Here is a 23,437-nt window from a genome sequence, read left to right on the forward strand (position 1 = left end):
CACTGCCTATGTAGTATATAGCAGCCATGCGGTATCTAACACAGCCCACGTAGTATACAGCAGTTTGGGCACCATATCCCTGTTAAAAAAATAATTAAAATAAAAAATAGTTATATACTCACCCCCTGGGATCCACCGAAGCTCCGGTGATACGCGCGCGGCTGCCATCTTCTGTTCCCAGAATGCATTGCGAAATTACCCAGATGACTTTGCGGTCTCACGAGACCGCTAAGTCTTCTGGGTAATTTCGCAATGCATCGCTGGGAACGGAAGATGGCGGCAGGTGCGAGCGGCTCGGCGGACTACGGAGGATGAGAATAGCAGGTTTTTTGTTTATTATTTTTAACATTACATTTTTTTTTTTACTATTGATGCCGCATAGGTAGAATCAATAGAAAAAAGTTGGGGACACACAGGGTTAATAGCAGCGGTTACGGAGTGCGTTACCCGTGGCATAACGCGGTCCGTTACCACCGCATTAACCCTGTGTGAGCGGTGACCGAAGGGGAGTATGCGGGCGCCAGCCACTGACTGCGGGGAGTAAGGAGCGGCCATTTTCTTCCGCACTGTGCCCGCCGCTGATTGGTCGTGGCTGTTTTGCCGCGACCAATCAGCGACTTGGATTTGGATGACACAGAGGCTGCGACCAATGAATATCCGTGACAGAAGAACAGACAGACAGAAAGACGGAAGTGACCCTTAGACAATTATATAGTAGATGGTGCCTGACAGTCGCTGTTGGTGTCCATTGTATGATTCCTAGTGCAGAATAACGGAAGTGACAGCGGGGCTCCCCGGAAGTGACGGCGGGGCTCCCCGGAAGTGACGGCGGGGCTCCCCGGAAGTGACGGCGGGGCTCCCCGGAAGTGACGGCGGGGCTCCCCGGAAGTGACGGCTCAGATGTGAACAGACCCTTACATTGCACTTTGTATGCGGCCAGATCACATTTGAGAAGGGTTGTAATGCCTTACTCAATCCAGCTTCCCCCCCTCATACACGTTCCCTTGTCTTTCTATGAGGCTTTTGTTATTACATGACCCAAATCCTGACGTTCCTTGAAAGGGCCCTCTCGGTGACTGCTCCATCTTAAGGCATGGTTCAGTGCTGTGGTAATTTTAGGCCGTGAAGGGGTTAATCGCCCGTGCAGCCATCTGTGACGTAGCCTATTCCTGGGGAAAGTTTTGGAGGAGTTATGAATCCAGCTACTTGTTCCCATTGCGTACCGCAGAAGCATCGGCCCACGACCATTAATGCTTGGAAAGAAAAATAAGATTGTGTTGGATTCGTCGTGACAAATTCCTCGCGTGGCTCGGATGCTTCAATACTCTCTTGTTCGCTTTGGTTGCTGAATTAATCATTTACTTTGCATTTCTTTTACTTTTTTTTTTTAAAATGTATTTTCCTGCAGTAGTAGTAATAGCTGGTAAAGGTGACCTTCACATCACAGTACTGGTGGTCTTGCTCCAGCATCAGCACAGAAAGGGTTACAAGCATGAAGCGTCTGGAGAATATAGTTCTCGTTATGATGGGGGTAGTCCTACCCAGTCTACCTTGCAACTCAAAATGCTGAGAAATGGCCCTGAAATGTCTTTTTTTTTGGCCATGAGCCGTGTTTGCAGCAGTGTCCTCCTTGGTAGCCTAATCAGCCTTCCCCTAATTCCATCTTGTAGGATCACACTGGTGTAACCGCACCATGAATCCAATCATTCAGGCAATTTGACCTTGAGCAGAGGTGCTAGAAGTCGTGGATTTGCGGTTGCTGGTGGAGGTGCTGTCCACACACACACCCATGTGGTTTGTAGAAGATGCGGACAATATTGCCCTATATACGGCACCCGGGCGGGGGTGGGGAGAAAAGCCTTCCGCAGATCTGGTTTGAAATGTATTTTCGGCTGCTTTTAAGGGGTCACTTTCTACCTTCTGGTGTTTGTTAAATGGACTAGCGGATTCTGCTAACTTTAGCTGATCCCAGCCCTGGATGCTGCTGCTTGCTCATCTGATTACACTCCTGGGGGAATAAGGTTAAGGACACGCTGTTGGTAACTAGAGCATTTTCAGGGCTTTAGTTTAGCAGATGGGATGCTTGGCTGTATCCATACATCTGTCCGCCTGCTGTGGCAGCTGATGCTACGGCTGCATTTTGTTCTTTTGTTCTGTTCCACCCAATAAATGAATGCGGCACAGCGTTGGTGTCTGTAAGTTTAAGAACTTTTCTTTTGCCCTTTTTGTGCATTTGAAAGGTCCCATTCATAGATGGATGTTCTGTTTTTCACGTGTTTTTTTTAATCTAAGTTTTATAAAAAAAATGTTAACAGTATATATATTTTTTTTTCCTCTTTTCATAGGGACAGACCCCCGTCTCCCTGACACTACATGGTCCGAAAGAATTGAGACAATATGGAATGACATGAAAGAGATTAACTAAGGATTAACGGCTCTGAGGACTAACACCTCTGTTGGGAGGTGAAGCACAATCTCGCACTGGTGGCTCTAAAGAGCCGTGTGCAGAAGCAAAATGGCGGATCCCGGCATGATGAGTTTATTTGGGGAAGATGGTAATATGTTCAGCGAAGGGTTGGAGGGCCTGGGTGAATGTGGATATCCTGAAAATGCTGTCAACTCTATGGCTCCGCAGATGCCATTGGATCAGGGTTTTGGTTCTTTACAGTCTCCGCTCCACCATAATCCCAGCAGTCAAAATCAAGCAAAGCTGACCCACTTTGATCATTATAACCAGTATGAGCCCCAGAAAATGCACATGATGGACCAGCCCAACAGAATGATGGCTAACACTCCTGGAAATGGGATTGCCTCTCCACATTCGCAGTATCACAACACATCGGTTTCTCAGGTCCCCCATGGTGGTGGCCAAATGGGAGTGTATCCTGGTATGCAGAATGAAAGACACGCACCGTCATTTGTAGACAGTGGTTCCATGTGGGGACCTAGGGCAGTGCAGGTGTCTGATCAGATAAGACCACCTTACCAGCAGTCACAGTCACAGCAGCAACCACCCACACCTTCCGGACCTCAGGGTCCCCCTCACCCTCAACATGTTCAACAAATGGGTAACTACATGATTCGAGGAGATTTCTCGATGCAACAGCATGGTCCACTACAGTCACAAAGGATGAACCAGTTTTCTCAAGGACAAGATGGTCTTAATCAAGGAAATCCCTTCATTGGGGCCGCAGGACCTGGTCATATGTCTCATGTACCCCAGCAAAATCCCAACATGGGGCCTTCACTACGTCACTCGGTCCAGCAGTTTCATCACCATCCCCCCACTACTCTCCATGGAGAATCTGTTGCTCACAGTCCTAGATTTTCTCCGAATACTCCTCAGCAGGGTGCAGTTAGGCCACAGTCCCTTAATTATAATTCTAGAAATCAGACTGTACCTTCACCTACGTTAAACAACTCAGGGCAGTATTCCCGCTATCCTTATAGTAACCTTAATCAGGGATTAGTTAATAATACAGGGATGAATCAGAATTTAGGCCTTACTAACAACACTCCAATGTCTCCGTCTGTACCTAGATACCCAAATGCTGTGGGGTTTCCGTCAAACAATAGTCAAGGACTGATGCACCAGCAACCAATTCATCCTAGCGGCTCACTTAACCAAATGAACACACAAACTATGCATCCTTCACAGCCTCAGGGAACCTATGCTTCTCCACCTCCCATGTCACCCTTGAAAGCAATGAGCAATCCAGCAGGCACCCCTCCGCCGCAAGTTAGGCCTGGCAGCGCGGGGATACCTATGGATGTTGGAAGTTACCCAAATATGCCCCATCCTCCAAGTCACCAGCCCCCCGGCAGCATGGGTATGGGACAAAGGAACATGGGTCCCAGAAACATGCCGCAGGGTCAGACATTCATAGGTATGTCCTCAACACCAAGGGAGATGGGTGGGCATATGAGACCAAATGGCTGTTCTGGAGTTAGCCATGCAGATCCACAGGCAATACAAGAACGGATGATGTCTGGCCCGCAGCATCCCGGGCATCAATCTTTTCAGCAGCAAATGGCAAACTGTCAGCCTCATCCAGCTATGCACCATCAGTCTTCACCGCCCTCACATTCTCATCACCAACCATGGACTTCGCTTCACCAGTCACCTCAGAGTACCCCCCAGAAAGTGCCTATCCATCAGGTAAGTGTGCCGGCACGCTGCATTCTGAACACAATGTACTGTTAATGTTTTGTTTTTCCTTTCCCCCTTTCTCTTGTTCTTGCCGGTACGTGTGGCTTTCTCATAACCAAGCTTGTGAACTTCCTGCTCTGCACGTTACTCTGATTTTTAAGAGGGGACCGAGCCGTATGCAACAACAGGAAGCTATATCAGTAGCGTCTGGTTATGAAACAGCTGCAGATTCACAAATTCTTGGCAGTCGTCAAATAACTTCTTCTTTTTGCAATCTATCACCACTTGACATTTCAGTTTTGTGTTCTTCAGGTAAAAAAATAAGGCTATACATATAGATAAATATAGATATATTTGCAAAATGAATGGGAAAGCACATTTTTGGTGAAGGTAATTAATGCTATCTAACTTTTTGTACAGTTTATTAATACAGTGGTAGTGTCAATGCCCGATCCATACCATGGCCTTGTCTAATAAACCGTAAATGAAGGGCAGGAGGTCCTTGTTCCATCAGCAGCTTGGTGGAAAAACTGACTGCAATTACATTCTGGCAGGGGTTGTCACCAAAAGCCCATAGCCCTGAATTGTGCTAAAAATGTAGCGCCCACCCAGCTCCGTGAAGGTGGAAGCTTGTGTGGACAGGAATGTTTTATGGGTCATTTTTATAAAATGGGCACTCTTACGGGAATGGATGGGGGTAAGTGCGTAATCCCGGACACTTTCTTTTAAAGGGTTTCTCCGCCGCTGCTCACTTCAGCGTCAAGAGTTGAGTGGCGCTAACGACATTGTGATAAGTGCCTGCAAGAAAGCTGGTATGGTTTCCGGATATCGCGCACCCGTCCTGCTCTCTAGCATAGGAGGCGTTCATGATGCTTACCAGCCATGCACGAAACCCCGGAGACACTGGTTACTGTAGAGCAGTTTAATTTCTCAGTGTGACTATGACAGCTGGTACGTGCTGCCCGAACCATGGCACGCATGGATCACACTGGCTGTATGCTCTGTTATGTATAATTGTCTCTATAACACATTTTGACACCTTTTTCAAAAATCGGTCAGAGAGGATTTAAGGGTGTGTTTATTCAGTATGGTGCTTAAATGGGTTGTCAAGTACAAAAAAAAAGTGATCACCTGTCCGCATTGATGAAGGAGGTGTGTGGTGAGTCCGAATACTGTGACCTGCACCCACCAGCAGACCTGAGAACTCCTATCCCCTTAGAATGGAGCAGCAGTGTGCATGCCTGTGCTCTGCTTCATTCATTCATTCCCTATTGGGCTGTCAGCCCTGTGCTCTGCCTTTCAACAGCACCATAGAAAATGAATGGAGCAGCAGCCGGCCGTCCAACCTGCCACTCTATTTTGTCATGGGATTAAAGCTCCACGTTTGGGGTAAATATTCCTTGTTGTGACGATTGGATCAAGTCCCAGCGGTGGAACACCTATCAAACTGGCAAGTTACCACCTAAAATGTAGATCAGTGACCTGACAACCATTTTATTTCAGTAGAGTCATTTTGAAATAATGGTAAAATTATCAAATTCGGGTCGTTTTGTGAAATGTGGGGACTGTAGAGTTGCTAGGGAGGAAGAATCTACGGTATATTGTACCGAAAGTCATTACATTTGTTGCAATGGTTATTTGTGACCTTTCTCCCTGGCCAGGGCTTTTTTTTTTTTTTTAAGTGGATGGAGTTTGCCATGAAGCGTGTGATTTACTGTAATATATAACATTAAACCTGCATGCATTATGGCTAAATTCTACATGGACAGTCCAAAGAGTTTGACAATTTTATTTAGAAGTCCGCCACTTAAAGGGAATCTGTCACCATGAAAGTGCAGTGTAATCTACAGGCTCCATCCATGTCATAGAGCTGTTATGGAGCTGAGCAGATTGATATATAGATTTGTGAATAATTCAGTATAACTTGATTTCTTCATCATGTATACTGCTGCTCTTTCTGGGATTCTCGGTCCAGTGGGCGGTCTGATCAGTGACGGGCAGGTTTCTTTGTATTAGGCTAAGTTCACACTAGGTCTTTTCAGGGTTTTTTATTTCTTTTTGCAGCAAAAAACTGATCTCTTGGCAGGAAAGAAGCTGCAGAAAAAAAGCATATTTTCCTTATTTTTTCTTGCGTTTTTTTTTTTTTTTTTTTTGCTGCTGTTTGGCATGCTAGATTTTTCTCTTGTGCATACTGATGCTGATTAAGTTTAGTGTTGGAAAAAAAGTCCTATTCTATAGAATCGGGTTTTGGCAAATAAATTAAAAGCAGAAAAACCTGATATCTGCGTTTTTGATGCTTTTTTTTTTTCAGCACCCATTCATTTCAATCGGTAAAAAATGCTGAAAGTGACATACTCCATTGTGCAAAAAACCACGCAAGGGCACAAAATCCTGATGACACAAAGACCCAAGCTGTGTGCATGAGATTTCTGAAATCTCAGACTTTGCTGGTACTGTAAAACACAGCTGAAATTTTGCATAAAAAGTCGCAAAAACACCTAGTGTGAACTTAGGCTAAGTGCCTACAGAGATGGGACCGTCCACTGGACCGATGATCCCAGAAGGAGCAGAGGTGTAAATGATGAGAACGCCGGTTATGCTGAATCTTTTGTCACAGCAATTTATCAGACCCCCTGCTTTAGATCACGGTGCCTGCAGATCGCACTGCATTTTCATGCTCACTCAGTTCCCTTTAAATTAATCTCTAGTTCAGCCTTTGGGTTCATATCTGGAATATGGAACGTGAAAACCAGCTTTGGGCTTCGTTCCCATGATGAGCTTTTGGGGCAGTTTCTCATGTTGCGTATTTTCGAAAAAATACATGTGACGTATTTTACTTAATGGGTGTCGAAATGGTGCAGAAAATCTAAAAGCTTATTGTGGGAATGTAGCTTTAATACAGGGTTGGCCGTTTATATGGATACACCTAAATAAAATGGGAATGGTTGGTGATATCAACATCCTGTTTGTGGCACATTAGTATACAGGAGGGGGAAAACTTTTCAAGATGGGTGGTGACCATGGCGGCCATTTTGAAGTCGGCCATTTTGGATCCAACTTTATAAATGGCCCACCCAGGTGTATCCATATAAATGGCCCGCCCTGTAGATTTCCTGCATGTGATTGTGTGGACTAGTGGAGTTTTGTCCATGGCTACTGTCATGGAGGTTGTGCGGTCACAGCTTGTAGTACATAAGTGTCTATCACAGATCTCGTCTCTTACGATGTTGTGGTGTTGGGTTTCTCAGCTTCTCTTTTCTAGAAGTGTAACGTACGGAGTCATAAAAGCAATCCTCAAGTGACTGGTACACCCAGAATAGCAGTGGTGGTCCCCGGTATCTTCATACAGAAGGCGGCACAAACTCACTAATGACCCGCTCCGAAGAATGCTCCGTAAACGGGAATTGACATTTTGTGCCGTGTTGTATGATAAGATCTTATCGGCTCTCACTTTTATTTGTAAATGGCAAAGGTCTATCAGGCTATGTGCACACGTTCAGGTTTTTAAGCGTTTTTTCGCGCTAAAAACGCTATAGAAACTCATTAAAAACGCATACATTATGCATTCTATCATCATTTAGAATGTATTCTGCATGTTTTGTGCACATGGATGCGTTTTTTCCGCGAAAAAAACGCATCACGGGGAAAAAAATTAACATGTTCATTATTTTTGCGGATTTTCTGCGTTTTCCCCGCAATTCTATGCATTTAGGAAAAAACGCAACAAAAACGCGTCAAACGCGAAAAAAACGCATGCGGAATTCTGGCAGAGATGTCCGGTTTTGTCAGGAAAATTTCTGCAAGAAATCCTGACGTGTGCACATACCCTCAAGTTGCTTCTAACCAGTTGTCACTTTATTTTTAGCTGCGTTTCCCATTCATGTTATCTTGGGATAAGGCCCCAGGAAATTCCAGACATTTTTGTGACTGAAAGATAGCTGATTTTTAGTTTTTTTTTTTTCAATGACAAATTCTTGTTTTTCTTTTAGCGGCTACAGCTGTCATTTCATCATGAGAAAGGTAGTTGTGTGTCTGCTCCATTGGCGTTTTCTGGGTGAGGAGCTACATTTTTGGGGCACGCTCGGCTTCTCGATAGACAGGTTTAATGAAGGCCAGTCAGATCCCTGTGGCCAATGTGCCGCGTTCTCTGCTACCCACACCTGATGTTTTGGTTTGGGTTCTGTAAAGTAGTCAAAAGATCTATTCCTATGAGATGTTTTTACATGACTGCTACATAGGAGGCCATGCAGGCAGGCAGATTTTGTACCATGAATTAGTGCCTATAGATGCTCCAGTACCGCAGGCACATTGTCCATAGCACCTCCCCGGTTTATACACCGTTCTGCTCCTGACAATGTTGATTTTTGACAGGAGAAACTGTCCAGTCAGCCGAGGAACAAGTGTTTTTTGCTCGTTCTTGAATTTTTTTTTCCTTTTTGTCTGATACCTGCTAATATAAAAGGACCCTTATGCAGAACATGATTGCACGCTGCAGATGTGTAAAACAATGGGCAGATTCCCTATGTACAGGAAGTACATCTTGGGGAATCTCAAAAAAAAATTAGGGCACCCTAACTACCCTACAGGTCATTGTAAACTCTTCCTTTTCATTTTCCTTTCTAGTTATTTTAATGCACTAACTATGCTAAGAGCATTTTGTTTCTCTGCTTTGCTTAGTAAGATCAGATTAGGTGAAGTTCCCACGGTGCGTTTTTTTTTCAGTGTCCAAAAAAACCCCGCAACATCGTAAAGTTCCAGCACAGTGGATTAATTATTTTCTATTTTATTGTGTAAATCTGCAACTTGTTAAATTTTCTATGCTGCATTTTATGTGCAGATTTTCCCCATAGAATTGCATCAGATGTGGACATTCCACAGGAAAAAAAAAAATCATATGTTTTTAGTGCTTTTCAGTTGTGGAAATGCCCTCAAAGCGATTGATATTTGCACTGGTCTGGCTTTGACACAACTTCTTAGATTTCCTGGTATTTGTATCAATGGGATCCAAGGGGTAGCATTTTTCCTTGTGAAGAGTGACAAGCCAGGCCTTGCAGGTCAGTGAGGAGACTTATAGGATATTGACTTTTTAAGATTGCTATTTCCAATAGGTGGCGCTAGAGTTCAAGTCCTTCTCTGAAGAGGCAATTTGCATATTTAATTTCCCAGAGGAGCATGCATGGCGTATAAGGCTAGGTTCACATTGCGTTAGTGCAGTCCGTTCAACGCATGCGTTAAACGGACTGCGTTAACGCAAGTGCCGAAAAAGATCACGTTATGCGATCGCGCTAGCGCAGATGCTCCATCTGTCCTAGCGGTGACGGCACATAGCTAGCGCATGCCGATTATGGCATGCGTTGTTGATGCGCCCGATAATAGGGGTTAATGGCAGTGTTAACGGGCTACGTTATGCCGTGGTGTAACGCAGTCCGTCTAACGGACTGCCATAAGGCAATGTGAACCCAGCCTAAGTCTCCTCACTCTGCCCTGCCAGGCCTTGCTTGTCACTCTCCACAAGGAGAAACATTACCTTTTAGCCCCAGTCTTAAGTCTCTCACCTAGCTAAATCAGATCTCATAATTTGCAAAACACCATGTTGTAAAAAATTGAGATTTTACCCCAAGTCACAAGAAATATAACCCCCCAGCAGCGTTATGTAAAAAGTAGCAAAAAGACACAAAAACACTAAAAAACTTAATGAAAAAACCCTGCAAGTAAATCTAATTTATCTAAAAAGCGCAGACCGTAACTCATTGTGGGAACCTGACCTTATTCTGCTCCCCAGTCCCCCTACCCCTGTATAGAGCCTTGTATCTAGTCTGGTTCTGGACATTGCGTCCTTGGTAGCAGTGATGGGAGGAATGCGTCTTCAGTATGTGAATGATGGCGGACTACGGGAAAGGTGCTGACAAGTGGCGGGCTCTCCGCCTGCGCGAGTCTACACCTTGGACCCGAAGATGCTCTGCACACATTGCCGCTCATTGAGCCTCTGGAATCAATGATTGTTTGTTTTCCTGCTACATAAATTGCTACTTGATGCTGAGACTTTACTGAGACTTTTTTTTCCTTGCCTCCAAACCACAGTGTTCCCAGTGATGAAACCCTGGACAGAGTAAATAAAACTGTCCACATTTTCTCCCGTGGTAAGGCAATGCTTCAGGTGGCCAGCAAACACAAGGTATTTCTGTGAAGATGCCGGAAATCTTCTGCCTGCTTTTCCAGGGAGGAGGGGGTCTCCGCGCCGAGCTGGGAGACTTGCCCAGACTTCTAAGAGCGGAGAGAGGGGGCCACTTCTTCTTTTTATATCTTTTTAACAGACGCTCTGACATCTGTTTTATGTCTAGCAGTTGATCACCATTATTTGTGCTGTAAAATGTCAGTGCAAGGAGTCTCATTCAGCACAATGTATCGCAGCTTCCCTCCAGCCCACTGGGCCCGGGGTTGTGCGTCTGCGGCCTCCTCCCTGCTTGGCGCTGAAACATCTTTGGAGTGATCAATCTCTGGGAAAATATCTCAATTTGGCTTCTTTAAGGGGGTAACTGGTATTGGGGTCTGTTTATTTTGGGGCTTTTTTTCCTGATACGGTGCCACTCTTGTTCAAAGTTTTACCCTGTTTACTTGAGTGCGGCTTCAATACAATTCCAGCTGCATTCTGTAAGCAAGAGTGGCGCTGTGTGTGGACTTCTTTTTTTTTTTTTTCTTTTTGTCTTGACCAATCCATGTAGACTGCAAGGAGCTGAAATGATGCTCATATACATTAGCTGCATAGCAACCGAACCGATCCGGTCAGCTGAAAATCACTGAAGGGGATCTGACTCCATCCTTGGTGTCCGGGAAAGAAAAATCAGGCATGTTGAATTTCAATATGCCCAGTCCTATATCATTATGGGAAGTAAGTTGCCATCAAAGGTGTCTGGTAGCTGCTCATTCCCTTGCATGCTTCTTTTCTCAGGCCCGCGCTCCCTGCAGGGGTAGGCCCGAGCTCCCTACAGGGGTAGGCCCGAGCTCCCTACAGGGGTAGGCCCGTGCTCCCTAAAGGAGTAGGCCCGCGCTCCCTACAGGGGTAGGCCCGCGCTCCCTACAGGGGTAGGCCCGCGCTCCCTACAGGGGTAGGCCCGCGCTCCCTACAGGGGTAGGCCCGCGCTCCCTACAGGGGTAGGCCCGCGCTCCCTACAGGGGTAGGCCCGCGCTCCCTACAGGGGTAGGCCCGCGCTCCCTACAGGGGTAGGCCCGCGCTCCCTACAGGGGTAGGCCCGCGCTCCCTACAGGGGTAGGCCCGCGCTCCCTACAGGGGTAGGCCCGCGCTCCCTACAGGGGTAGGCCCGCGCTCCCTACAGGGGTAGGCCCGCGCTCCCTACAGGGGTAGGCCCGCGCTCCCTACAGGGGTAGGCCCGCGCTCCCTACAGGGGTAGGCCCGCGCTCCCTACAGGGGTAGGCCCGCGCTCCCCACAGGGGTAGGCCGTCACTCTCACACTGCACTTTACAATTTAACAACATATGAATTTGTTGCAGCCTCTTTAACCACAGCATGTAGGAGACACTATTTTTTTTTCTTTACAGTTTTTTTCCTATAGACTTAAAATGTATGACACATCCATCCAGCATGCGTGTGTCCTGATTAGAGAGCCATGTGGATGAGTCTGGTACCTCCAGACACTTGTGGTGAGGCACATGCAGGTTTCAGACACCCCTGGTTCATTATGACGCGTGCTCCTCTTAATAAGTCGGGTGCCTCTGACTGCTCACTCCCCCCTCATCAAGACCATTGTAAGTGACCATGGTCTTGATGAATCCGGACACTTGTCCATTAAAAAAAATTAATATGGAAACTCCCCCTCTTACCCCCCCCGGCTTCACGGCTCAATGTGACCCACACAAGTCTGTGTTTCTGAAGATCATGGACACAATATGTGCGTTATCCATTTTTTATATTGTAATGGTAGGAGAAGCTTGAAATGTGTTTATTTTATATTTTTGGCAAAAGTGGCAATGTAACAGTGGATCTGTCACCAGATTTCAAAAGACAAACTGCATACATCTTTAAGGATGTATCTGAGGCTGGAGGAATTACTGTGTAAATCCATGTCAGAATGGCTGCATAATCCTTTGTGAAAGTTTAAATTGTCACCCTCAGTGTCCCTCCTCCCTGCTGCTGCTGAGATCACACACTGCTCAGTACAAGCTGCAGCTGTCGGTGAGGCTGGCTGTGCGGAGACAGATTACACTTGCTGCACTCATATAATTTTCCTTGCAATATGAGGATTGCACAGCCATTGTGTCATGGATTTTCCAAGTCATTACACCAGGCTGATCAGGTCCAAGAGATCTATTTAATATTGTATACAGTTTGTATTCTAAAATTCTGTTGACTGCTCCCTTCATCTCCATCATGGGGCTGATTGTTGTGAAGTGCCTGTGAGTGTTAATATCACTCCTAATCGTATGCCATCTGCTGCTGATGGGACTGATGTCGCCCAGGTTGCTCTTCCAGATCGCAGCAGCGGCACACCGTGCTGGGGGAGGCAGACATTACGGTCATGGAGGACCCGTTCCTTCCCTCTGTAGATGAGGCTCTGGGTCGAGTGTCTCCTGGCGCATTATCGGCCTGTGTGATATATAAAGGCTCGGCATCCTGTGTACAGCATTTCTCCAGCCACGACTCCTTATCTTCCTCATTCCTCTTCTCCATTACACGTACATAAGGGACTGTTTGCCCTTGAGCATGAAGACCTCTGGATGATTCCTCGGCTCAGGTACTCTGTGGACTGAGTAATTGGTGCCATTCATTATCTGCTCACCAGGCCGGTTATAGGCAGTTCCCTCCATTAACATAATAATGGGAGTCAACATCTGCATTGTGATTTGGTGGCGCTGAAGTCACCTGGCCTGTTACCAGAGGTTGAAATGTTGTATGAAGGTGATGCGGGGGATGGAGACCACCCTTTCTCTGCTGCGGCCTCTGGTGTGAATCTGGTTTTCTCTCAGACCTCTATTGTGACTGTACAGATCACCCATCTCCCTATGAAGGAGAGATGCTGCTGAAAAGGAAGCCGTCTACACACATATTAGTACCCCATGAACCAAAGTTTAACGTCCGCTGTCATCAGAAAATGACCTATGGTGTAAGGAGACGTCTCACCAGTTTGAGCACGTTAAACTGGTCACATGATGGAATAGTGGCCGCAAAGCTGAATAAAAGTAGTTTTCGTGTCTTTATTTCTACAGTCCTTTGCACAGATATTCACTTGTAAAGTGTAGATTCTATTTTATGATAAAGTACAACTGGGTGTGACTCAAAGATTCGTCTCCTAGCGACATATACGTCTTCCCCTGCATGACAGTGAGCAATCCTAAGCAGGAGGCGACATGCAGGGCACAGGAAAAGAAAAACACCCCCAGAGGAGAAAGGATGAACATACTTTCTACTATGAATCCTGTAAAGACAAATATCCCTGATCTCTATAGCTACTATGTAGCGCAGAGCCGGGTGTCATTACAAACACTTCCAACTTTTTTCATTTCATGGCACTCATTGTGAGGGGAATACAGCAGAGTTGACAGTGCTCTGAGAGGAGAGCTGCAATAGAGATTTCTAATGACTTTCAGCTGTATCTCCCCTCACACTACACTGACTGCAGTAAGGTGAAAGCTGGAAGTGTTTGTAATTACTTTCCATACTGGTACTACTGTGAGATCAAAGCTACATGTGTTTGTATTGAATCAGCCCTGGTATACTGGATGGAGTAGCTGCAAAGATCAGGGCTCTCATATAATTTCATGTCTCTTGGGAGAAGACATGTTCTTCTGACTTTTTGGGGTTGTGGTATTCCCCTCATCTTCACCTTTGCCTCCTGCTTATGATTGGGCAACTTCATGCAGGGGAATAAATACACCCCCCAGAGACAACTGTAGTAATGTCTATTGGACTTATCATAAATCTGAAATCTAAACTTTACAAGTAGTGATAAGCGAATGTGCTTGGATGAGGTGTTATACGAGCATGCTCGGGTCTAGCAAAGTGTCTTTGGTGTGCTTGAATAATAGTGTTGACTCCTCGCGGCCGCATGTCTTACTGCTAACAGCTGCGAGACATGCAGCCATGGTGACTCGATGTATTATTCGAGCAAGCCAAAGACACTCCGCACCCGAGCATGGTCGTATAACACCTTATCCGAGCACCTTCACTCATCATTATAAGCTAATCTCTTCACAACAGAGAGGAGAAATGTAAAAATAGAAACCTACGTTTTTTACCGCTCTGCAGCCATAATGATGGGCAGTTTAACATGCTCAAACTGATGAATGGCAGTCTTTAAAAAGATAGTAATATGAATAAAGAAAAAAAATCATTGCCAAAAAGTGCATGTAAACCTAAAAACCTGTTTTAAAGTGACAAGCAAACTTGGCTCTGATACAATTTTCACACTAGCCAATGGGGCTTTTTAAGGGCCCTACTTACGGTCCTTTCCTTTATAACCAGGACTACAATGACAGATGGTGACGTTGAGAAAGCGTCCGAGGACATGAAATGATGGCTGCTGCTGCATGTTTGTCTCCTGCGCTTTATCCTGTATGCACTTTATTCAAATAAATGTAGCTTTTGGATGAGGTTTCTAATGTGGCAAATGCCGTGAATCTCTCCCTACATGAATGATATCGCAGCTCACCCTCCTCACCTCCCTTCACAATGACCTTTGCACAGGCTCAGCACATACATCAGTGCAGAAGATCAGGTTGGGTTTATGCACGTGTTGTTTCCTTAAACAAAAAATAAGTTGGTCTAAAAAAAAACCAAACAAAAAAACCCCTAGTGGTCAGTGTGAAAACTGCCAGATTTCTATTTTTTATTTTGCATACAGATTGTGATATATTAAGAAATATTGCTAGTTAAAAAGAAAATATTGAAGACAAAAATATTTTGTATAACAGGTTATTTTCTGCTGATGTGATACATCAGGAAGTAGTTTCTATTCTAAAAGGTAGGGCTTGTCCCCTTTCAGATAATGTTCCTTCCTGTAGTTTGTTAAAGAATAAAACAAAAAAACCCATCAAATCACATAATACTTTCCTGCCCAGGATCCACTGATGAGTGTTCACCATGCTCCCAGTGTCTGGCATTGGACGTGGTGCTGCGCGGCAGCCAGTCTGTAAGCTTAGCTGTTCTGAAGGGGGAGCCTCATCTACATGGGCAGAGCCGCTGAGGTCTGAGAATAGCTGCCTGGCCATCGCTGTAATGTTAGCGCCAATGCCAGACACCAGGAGCAAAAGCGGAGGTTCGCTGGTGGACTTGGGGAAGCGGGGTACAGAGTGGTTTATTTTTTATTGGAGCTGGACAATATCTGAAAGGAACAATCCCTTTAAAAGATTGTGATGAAAGCCTTTATTGTTTAATTTCGCACTTGCACAACCAAAATAAAGTTAGTGACAATAAAGGGACTTTTTGTCAATTGGTTTCAATATCTGCATTACTCCTTAAAGAGGTTTTCCTACAAACAAAGTACCATACATTTTAATCAATGTATCTTGGAATAATACGTTCCACAATTGGATGTGTTAAAAAATGTTCCTGTGCTGAGATAATCTTATAAATGTGCAACTGCTGTGTACTGTGTAATGGCCGTGTCTGACATTGCAGGGACATGGTCTGATCATATCACAGCTCCTGGGCAGGGGGCTTGGGCAAAAGAATATACAGACATTACAGCAGGGATCACAGCTGCTGCTCTCTGTGAGGTAAAACATTTCCTTGCCTGTTTAAAAACTTGTTTTACCTCACAGAAAGCTGTGAATCCCATGCTGTAACGTCTGTATCCTGTTCTGTACTGGAGCAGCTCTGCAAGGCAAGACACAGCCATTACACACTACACAGCAGAGCTATATTTATAGGATTATTGCAGCACAGGAACATTATTTTTGTAACACCTTCACTTGTGGAACTTATTTTTATCCCAAGATCTATTAAGTAAAATGTACTTAATCCTTGGGACAAGTCCTTTTAAGGCCCATAACCGCCGTGGAATGGGGGTTTATTCAGCAGTGTGAATATAATGCGATGCCCAGCCTTTATGTAGTGAGGCTGAAGAGGACACCCCACTATTTTAGCCCTGGGTAGTCTTCTAAGACATCCTTGCCTAGCAGTTTACTGCACCGCCTCGTGACCAGGCCACCATTGTGCAGGGAAAACTGTGAAGCATTATGCTAGCGCTGCGTCCGCCTCATTGTTAGGGGGTCTCCTAGTCGTAAACAATTGCTTTCTGAATGCCTCTTTAATGTTTAAAGTAGTAATACAAAGTAGGATTGTTTTCGCTCACCCTCTCCACTAAACCGTGTACACGAATCCGGTAGGTGCACAGGAGAATTGTGCGAAAGTTGATCTTTAGTGTTAAGCCCTCAACCCTGGGCCGGAATATTGACTATACATCTCTCATTTATAGTCTCCCTACCTGGTGCCCTCCGTTTGCCTACAGCCGCCTCCTCTACACAGATCGGTGTTCCGTTCCTTCTGCTTCCAAGATGGCCGCCGCAATTGCATGGGGAGTCCTGTGGTAAGCCTTCCCTGTGCTATGGGATAGGTAAGGCAGGAGAGGGTATATTCACACATTGCAGATTTTTCTACGTCTTATTTGCAAGAGAATCTGCAGCAAAATCTACACCTTTCCCATGCGGATTTGGGGCAGATTTCATCCTTTACCACTGCAAAGCGTGAAATCCGTGCTGATTCTGCATAAAGGGCTGACATGCTGCAGATATTAAAGTCCACACCTCAGATCAGTGTCTTTCCAACATGTACAGATTTGTTGAACTCTCATCTGCGTTATATTATGCTATCGATTTTTTTTTTTTTTCCCCCTTGCAAATCTGCAACGTGTGAACCCAGACTAAAAGGGAATGTGTCTCTTATTTATTTCACTAATTAAAGCCAGGTAATAAAACCTATATTGTCCTCATTTGTTTTTATTGTCAGTGTAGAGTTTTCTTTTTATTCTGTTTTCTGCACATTATCTTGCCTGCAATGCTGTTGACATCTAGAGAGCTGCTTTGTAGTTGGCCCCCGGGTCCATTTTCTAGGCGCTGGTTCCATACATACTGGCCACGTACAGGGTTCATTCCTGGACTCTTATGGCCATTGCTGTGTCATTTAGCCTGGAATTACTATAAGCTGCATGCACCGGTGATTGGGTCAGTCACTTTCAGTGGTGACTTTTTTAAATGGGGGTCACACGACCTCACTCAATAGTAAAATGTCCCCTGTAGCCACTGCCCCGGTCATTGCATTGGCTTTCATGGTATGACCCACGCCGTTAATAAACAGGATATATCCTAATCTATTATCCCGGCCGGTACATTGTTATTCTCCACCAAGGAAATAAACAAAAAACAATAACATTTTGAGGCCGGCGTTCTCTGCACAGATCCGTGGGTTTGGGCGAATGTTCAACTAATTAACTTCTCGCTGTGTGGTATGTCCACTTTCTTGGCAGCGTGAAATTTTCACATTCTTTTCAGCTTCCGAACAAATGATTCTTTAAGCTTCAGTATGATGCCACCAGCTTCCTTTCCATGGTGGGTCCTGGGGTATATGCCATGATGTGAGCCCTCTACACAGTGGCAGGGAACAATCACAGGCCCTGATAGGCAAATTAGTCCAAACATCCTCGTGAACTGAACATTTCACCTTTCTTCCGCCCTTGTTTACTAAAGCACAAAGAACATGAATCACCATTGCATCATAGAGGTGAATAACGCACGCAGGCTTGTACCTGGTGTGCTGCAGCCGCTTTCCAGGAGGATGTCCGTGTACAGGACATGATCACCATATTGTGGGGCTAATGGCAGTTAGCAAGAACGTCATGAAATCCATGCTTTTCACAGATAACTCAATGTTTTTGGATATTGCAACATTTTTCTATTTTTTTTTTCAATGTTTGATGATGTGCTGTTTGCCCTGCCACCGTCAATAAGTTAATAGTTAACTTCACATAGTGCCCCCACCTCTTATAGGAGCTGTGACCCAGATGACGGACACTTCAATGTAGTCACTTCCATAGGAGATGATCCAAACGTGCCCTTGTTCTAAAACCCTTAAATCAAGCTGTGCTCCTGTATGTACCTCTGTGTCTGTTTTGATCAGCACAGACAATCTATCCCAAAATTTCTGCACATCGCTGTTTTGTTTTTTTTTTTTTTTGGTACCAAGCACAATGTCTGCTAATAAATCATCCAGGATTGTTTACATTTATTCTTTTGAGTCGGGCATCAGCTTTTCTTTTCTTTTTTTTTTCTTTGCTTCAAAGTTTCTCCTGCCCTTTAGACAGTTAAATAAAATAAAAAAAAAAAAAAAGGTAAAAACCCACTGGTAGTAGTAATAATATGGCGCCAACATAATCCGCAGCGCTTTACAGTTTAACAGTTTCAAACGCAACAGTCATAAGTAACAACATTAACAATAATACAATAATTAAAGCAAAATAAGACGATCCTGCTCGTGAGAGCTTACAATCTACAATGAGGTGGGGGAGATACAAAGTACAGGTGTGCATTTACAATGATGGTCCAGCCATCTTCACGGGGTGGGGGATAGGTGGAGATAGTCAATGGGCTTCACACACACTTACACATAAAATTACTTTGATTAGGGAACATGATAGGCCGCTCTGAACAAATGTGATTTGAGGGAGTGCCTAAAACTGTGCAACTTGTGGCTGGTCCTAATTTCTTGGGGTAGAGCATTGCAGAGGATTGGCGCAGCACGGGAGAAGTCTTGGAGTCGGGAGTGGGAGGTACGGATTAGTGCAGAGGTTAGTCGAAAGTAGTTTGCAGAGCGCAGTGATCGGCTAGGTCGATAGACAGAAATGAGGGAAGAGATGTAAAGGGGTGCCGCACTGTGGAGAGCTTCGTGGGTGAGAACAGGTACTTTGAATTAGATGCCATAATGGATGGGCAGCCAGTGTAACGACGGGCAAAGAGTGGACTCGTCCGAGTACCGATTAGCCAGATGGACGACCCTGGCTGCTGCATTAAGGATAGTCTGGACAGGGGAAAGTCGAGTGAGGGGGAGGCCAATTAATAGAGCGTTACAGTAGTCCAGGCAGGAGTGGCTCAGGGTGACGGTGAGGGGTTTTGTTGTTTCGATGGTGAGAAAAGGGCGGATTCTAGAGATGTTCTTTAGGTGTAAGCTGCAAGAGCGGGCAAGAGATTGAATATGGGAGCTGAAGGAGAGATTGGTGTAAAACATAGCACCCAGACAGCGAGCCTGCTGCCAGGGTGTTATGGTGCCACCCACGGAGAGGGAAATGTCAGATTTAAGGTACCTTCACACATAATGATTTCGTTAACGATATCGTTGCAACGTCACACTTTTTGTGACGTAGCAACGATCCCGCTAACGATCTCGTTATGTGTGACAGCGACCAACGATCAGGCCCCTGCTGGGAGATCGTTGGTCGCTGGGGAATTATCAGGACCTTTTTTTGGTCGCTGATCACCCGCAGTCATCGCTGGATCGGCGTGTGTGACGCCGATCCAGCGATGTGTTCACTGGTAACCAGGGTAAATATCGGGTTACTAAGTGCAGGGCCGCGCTTAGTAACCCGATATTTACCCTGGTTACCATTGTAAAAGTAAAGAAAAAAAAACCAAAAAACAGTACATACTCACATTCCGATGTCTGTCACGTCCCCCGCCGTCAGCTTCCCTGCACTGACTGTCAGCGCCGGCCGTAAAGCAGAGCACAGCGGTGACGTCACCGCTGTGCTCTGCTTTACGGCCGGCGCTGACAGTCAGTGCGGGAAGCTGACGGCGGGGGCCGTGACAGACATCGGAATGTGAGTATGTACTGTTTTTTTTTTTGTGTTTTTTTTTTTTTTTTTTACTTTAACAATGGTAACCAGGGTAAATATCTGGTTACTAAACGTGGCCCTGCGCTTAGTAACCCAATGTTTACCCTGGTTACCCGGGGACTTCGGCATCGTTGAAGACAGTTTCAACGATGCCGAAGTCTTGCCCCTGATCGTTGGTCGCTGGAGAGAGCTGTCTGTGTGACAGCTCCCCAGCGACCACACAACTACTTACCAACGATCACGGCCAGGTCGTATCGCTGGTCGTGATCGTTGGTAAGTCGTTTAGTGTAACGGTACCTTTAGGGAGGTTAGTTGACAGTGGGAGCAGAAGTAGTTCAGTTTTGGAGAGGTTGAGTTTCAGATAGAGAGCGAACATGATGTTGGAGACTGCGGACAGACAGTCACTGGCGATCTGTAGTACAGTGGGGGTAAGGTAAGGGGATGATGTGTGTAGTTGTCATCAGCATAAAGATGGTACTGAAAGCCAAATCTGCTGATGGTCTGTCCAATTGGGGCCGTGTAGAGGGAGAAGAGAAGGGGGCCAAGGACTGAGCCCTGAGGTACCCCAATAGTTGAAAGGAAGAGGGGATGAAGTGGAGCCAGCGAACAAAACACTGAAGGAGCAGTCAGAAAGATAGGAGGAGAACCAGGAGAGAGCAGTGTCCTTAATGCCTAGTGACTGGAGCCTAGAGAGTAGGAGAGTGTGGTCATCAGTTTCGAAAGCTGCAGAAAAGTAGAGAAGAATGAGCAGAGAGTGGTCACCGTTACATTTTTCTGTCAGAAGGTCGTTGGTCACTTTGATGAGTGCAGTGTCTATCGAATGTAGAGGGCGGAAGTCGGACTGTGAAGGGTCTAGGAGGGAGTGAGTGGAGAGGTAACTGGTAAAGCGGGAGTAAATCAGGCGCTCTAAAAGGTTAAGGTACCGTCACACTAAGCGACGCTGCAGCGATACCGACAACGATCCGGATCGCTGCAGCGTCGCTGTTTGGTCGCTGGAGAGCTGTCACACAGACAGCTCTCCAGCGACCAACGATCCCGAGGTCCCCGGTAACCAGGGTAAACATCGGGTTACTAAGCGCAGGGCCGCGCTTAGTAACCCGATGTTTACCCTGGTTACTATCCTAAAAAGTAAAAAAACAAACGCTACATACTTACCTACCGCTGTCTGTCCCCGGCGCTCTGCTTCTCTGGTCTGGCTGTGAGCGCCGGGCAGCCGGAAAGCAGAGCGGTGACGTCACCGCTCTGCTTTCCGGCTGACCGACGCTCACAGCCAGAGCAGGAGGAGTGCAGAGCACAGCGCTGGAGGACAGACGGCTGTAGGTAAGTATGTAGTGTTTGTTTTTTTACTTTTAGGATGGTAACCAGGGTAAACATCGGGTTACTAAGCGCGGCCCTGCGCTTAGTTACCCGATGTTTACCCTGGTTACCAGCGAAGACATCGCTGAATCGGTGTCACACACGCCGATTCAGAGATGTCTGCGGGGAGTCCAGCGACCAAATAAAGTTCTGGACTTTCTTCCCCGACCAGCGACAGCACAGCAGGGGCCTGATCGCTGCTGCCTGTCACACTGGACGATATCGCTAGCGCGGACGCTGCAACGTCACGGATCGCTAGCGATATCGTCTAGTGTGACAGTACCTTTAGAGATGAAGGGGAGATTGGAGACTGGTCTGTAGTTGTTTTTGCAGGATGGGTCGAGAGGGGGTTTCTTTAATAATGGAGTAATGATAGTGTTTGAAGGAGGAATGGTAAAAGCCAAAGGAGAGGGAGAGATTAAAGATTGTAGTTAGGTGAGTGGTGACAACTGGAGAGACTGGAGGAGATGTGAGGGAATGGGGTCAGTAGTTCATGTAGTCGGGGGAGAAGGAGAGGAGCCTGGAGACTTCTGTGATGGGATCAAATGTGGAGAGTGAGCCAGTGGAAATGCAGGGAGGGATGAGAGTCACAGCACCTGGTATTGGGAGCGGATTTCCTGAAGGATATTATCTATTTTCTCTATAAAGTGGGAGGCCAGGTCAGCAGCATAAATGTCTGTGATAGGGGCTTGTGCTTTTGGCCTGAGGAGGGAGTGAAAGGTGTGAAGAAGTTTCTTGGAGTTGTTGGATAGTGAGGAGATCAGAGTGGTGTAGTTGGTGGGCAGAGTTAAAGGTTCTTAACATAAATCTGAAGTGGATGAAGTGTTCTGGTGTGCGAGTTTTCTTCCACAAGCTTTCTGCACTCCTAGAGCATCGCTGGAGAAAGAGTTTGTGATGTGAGCCAGGGCTGTTTTACTCTGTGTTTGGAGGTTCTGAGGGTGAGGGGTGCTACTTAGTCAAGGGTGCTTCTAAGAGTGTCATTGTCACCCGCCGCTATTAACTAGTTAAATGCCGCTGTCAAACTCAGACAGCGGCATTTAACTACCGCTCCCGGCCATTGGGCCGGAAATGCGTGCATCGGCGACCCCCGTCACATGATCGGGGGTCAGCGATGCGTCGCCATAACAACCAAAGGTCTCCTTGAGACCTCTATGGTTGTTGATGCCAGATTATGAGCGCCACCTTGTGGTCGGCCCTCATAGCAATGCAGTAATTCTGCTACATAGAGGCGATCTGAGCTTCGCCTCTATGTAGCAGAGCTGATCAGGCTATGCCAGCTTCTAGCCTCCCATGGAGGCTATTGAAGCATGGCAAATAAAAAAAAAAAAGGGGTTTAAAAAAAAAAAAGAATTAGAAAAAAAGAAAAGTTTAAATCACCCCCCCCCCCCTTTCGCCCTATTCAAAGTAAAGCAATAAAAAAAATCAAACCTACACATATTTGGTATTGCTGCGCTCAGAATTGCCCGATCTATCAATTAAAAAAAAAAGGATTAACCTGATCGCAAAATGGCGTAGCGAGAAAAAAATTCAAAACGCCAGAATTACGTTCTGCGACATTGCATTAAAATGCAATAAATGGCGATCAAAAGAACGTATCTGCACACAAGTGGTATCCTTGAAAACGTCAGCTCGGCATGCAAAAAATAAGCCCTCACTGGACCCGAGATCCCGAAAAATGGAAACGGGTATAGGAATATTGCACAATTTTATCTATTTTTTTTTTAACCAAAGTTTGGAATTTTTTTCACCACTTAGATAAAAATAACCTAGACATATTTGGTGTCTATGAACTAGTAATGACCTGGAGAATCATAATCATAATTAAGCGAACCTAGCAAAAAAGCCAAGCAAAAAAACAAGTGTGGGATTGCACTTTTTTGAAATTTCACCGCGCTTGGAATTTTTTTCCCCGTTTTCTTGTACAAGACATGGTAAAACCAATGGTGACGTTAGAAAGTACAACTTGTCCTGCAAAAAACAAGCCCTCACATGGCCATATTGGCGGAAAAATAAAAAAGTTATGGCTCTGGGAAGGAGGGGAGCGAAAAAGGGCTGCGTCATGAAGGGGTTTATGGGGATTTTGAAGTCTCCCAGG

General features: G+C 45.7%; 1 protein-coding gene across 1 annotated transcript in view; it reads left to right on the top strand.

The window, feature by feature from the left end:
• Positions 1-23,437, top strand: part of CHD7 (chromodomain helicase DNA binding protein 7) — a 177,585-nt gene that overhangs the window by 56,676 nt on the left and 97,472 nt on the right. The window contains exon 2 of the mRNA XM_069731389.1: positions 2,346-4,159. Coding sequence (XP_069587490.1) covers positions 2,516-4,159 — 1,644 coding nt within the window. The 5' untranslated portion in view covers positions 2,346-2,515. The remainder of the gene's footprint in view (positions 1-2,345; positions 4,160-23,437) is intronic.

This window comes from Ranitomeya imitator, chromosome 6 (genome assembly GCF_032444005.1).
Source record: "Ranitomeya imitator isolate aRanImi1 chromosome 6, aRanImi1.pri, whole genome shotgun sequence".
In the NCBI taxonomy this organism is placed as follows: Eukaryota; Metazoa; Chordata; class Amphibia; order Anura; family Dendrobatidae; genus Ranitomeya; species Ranitomeya imitator.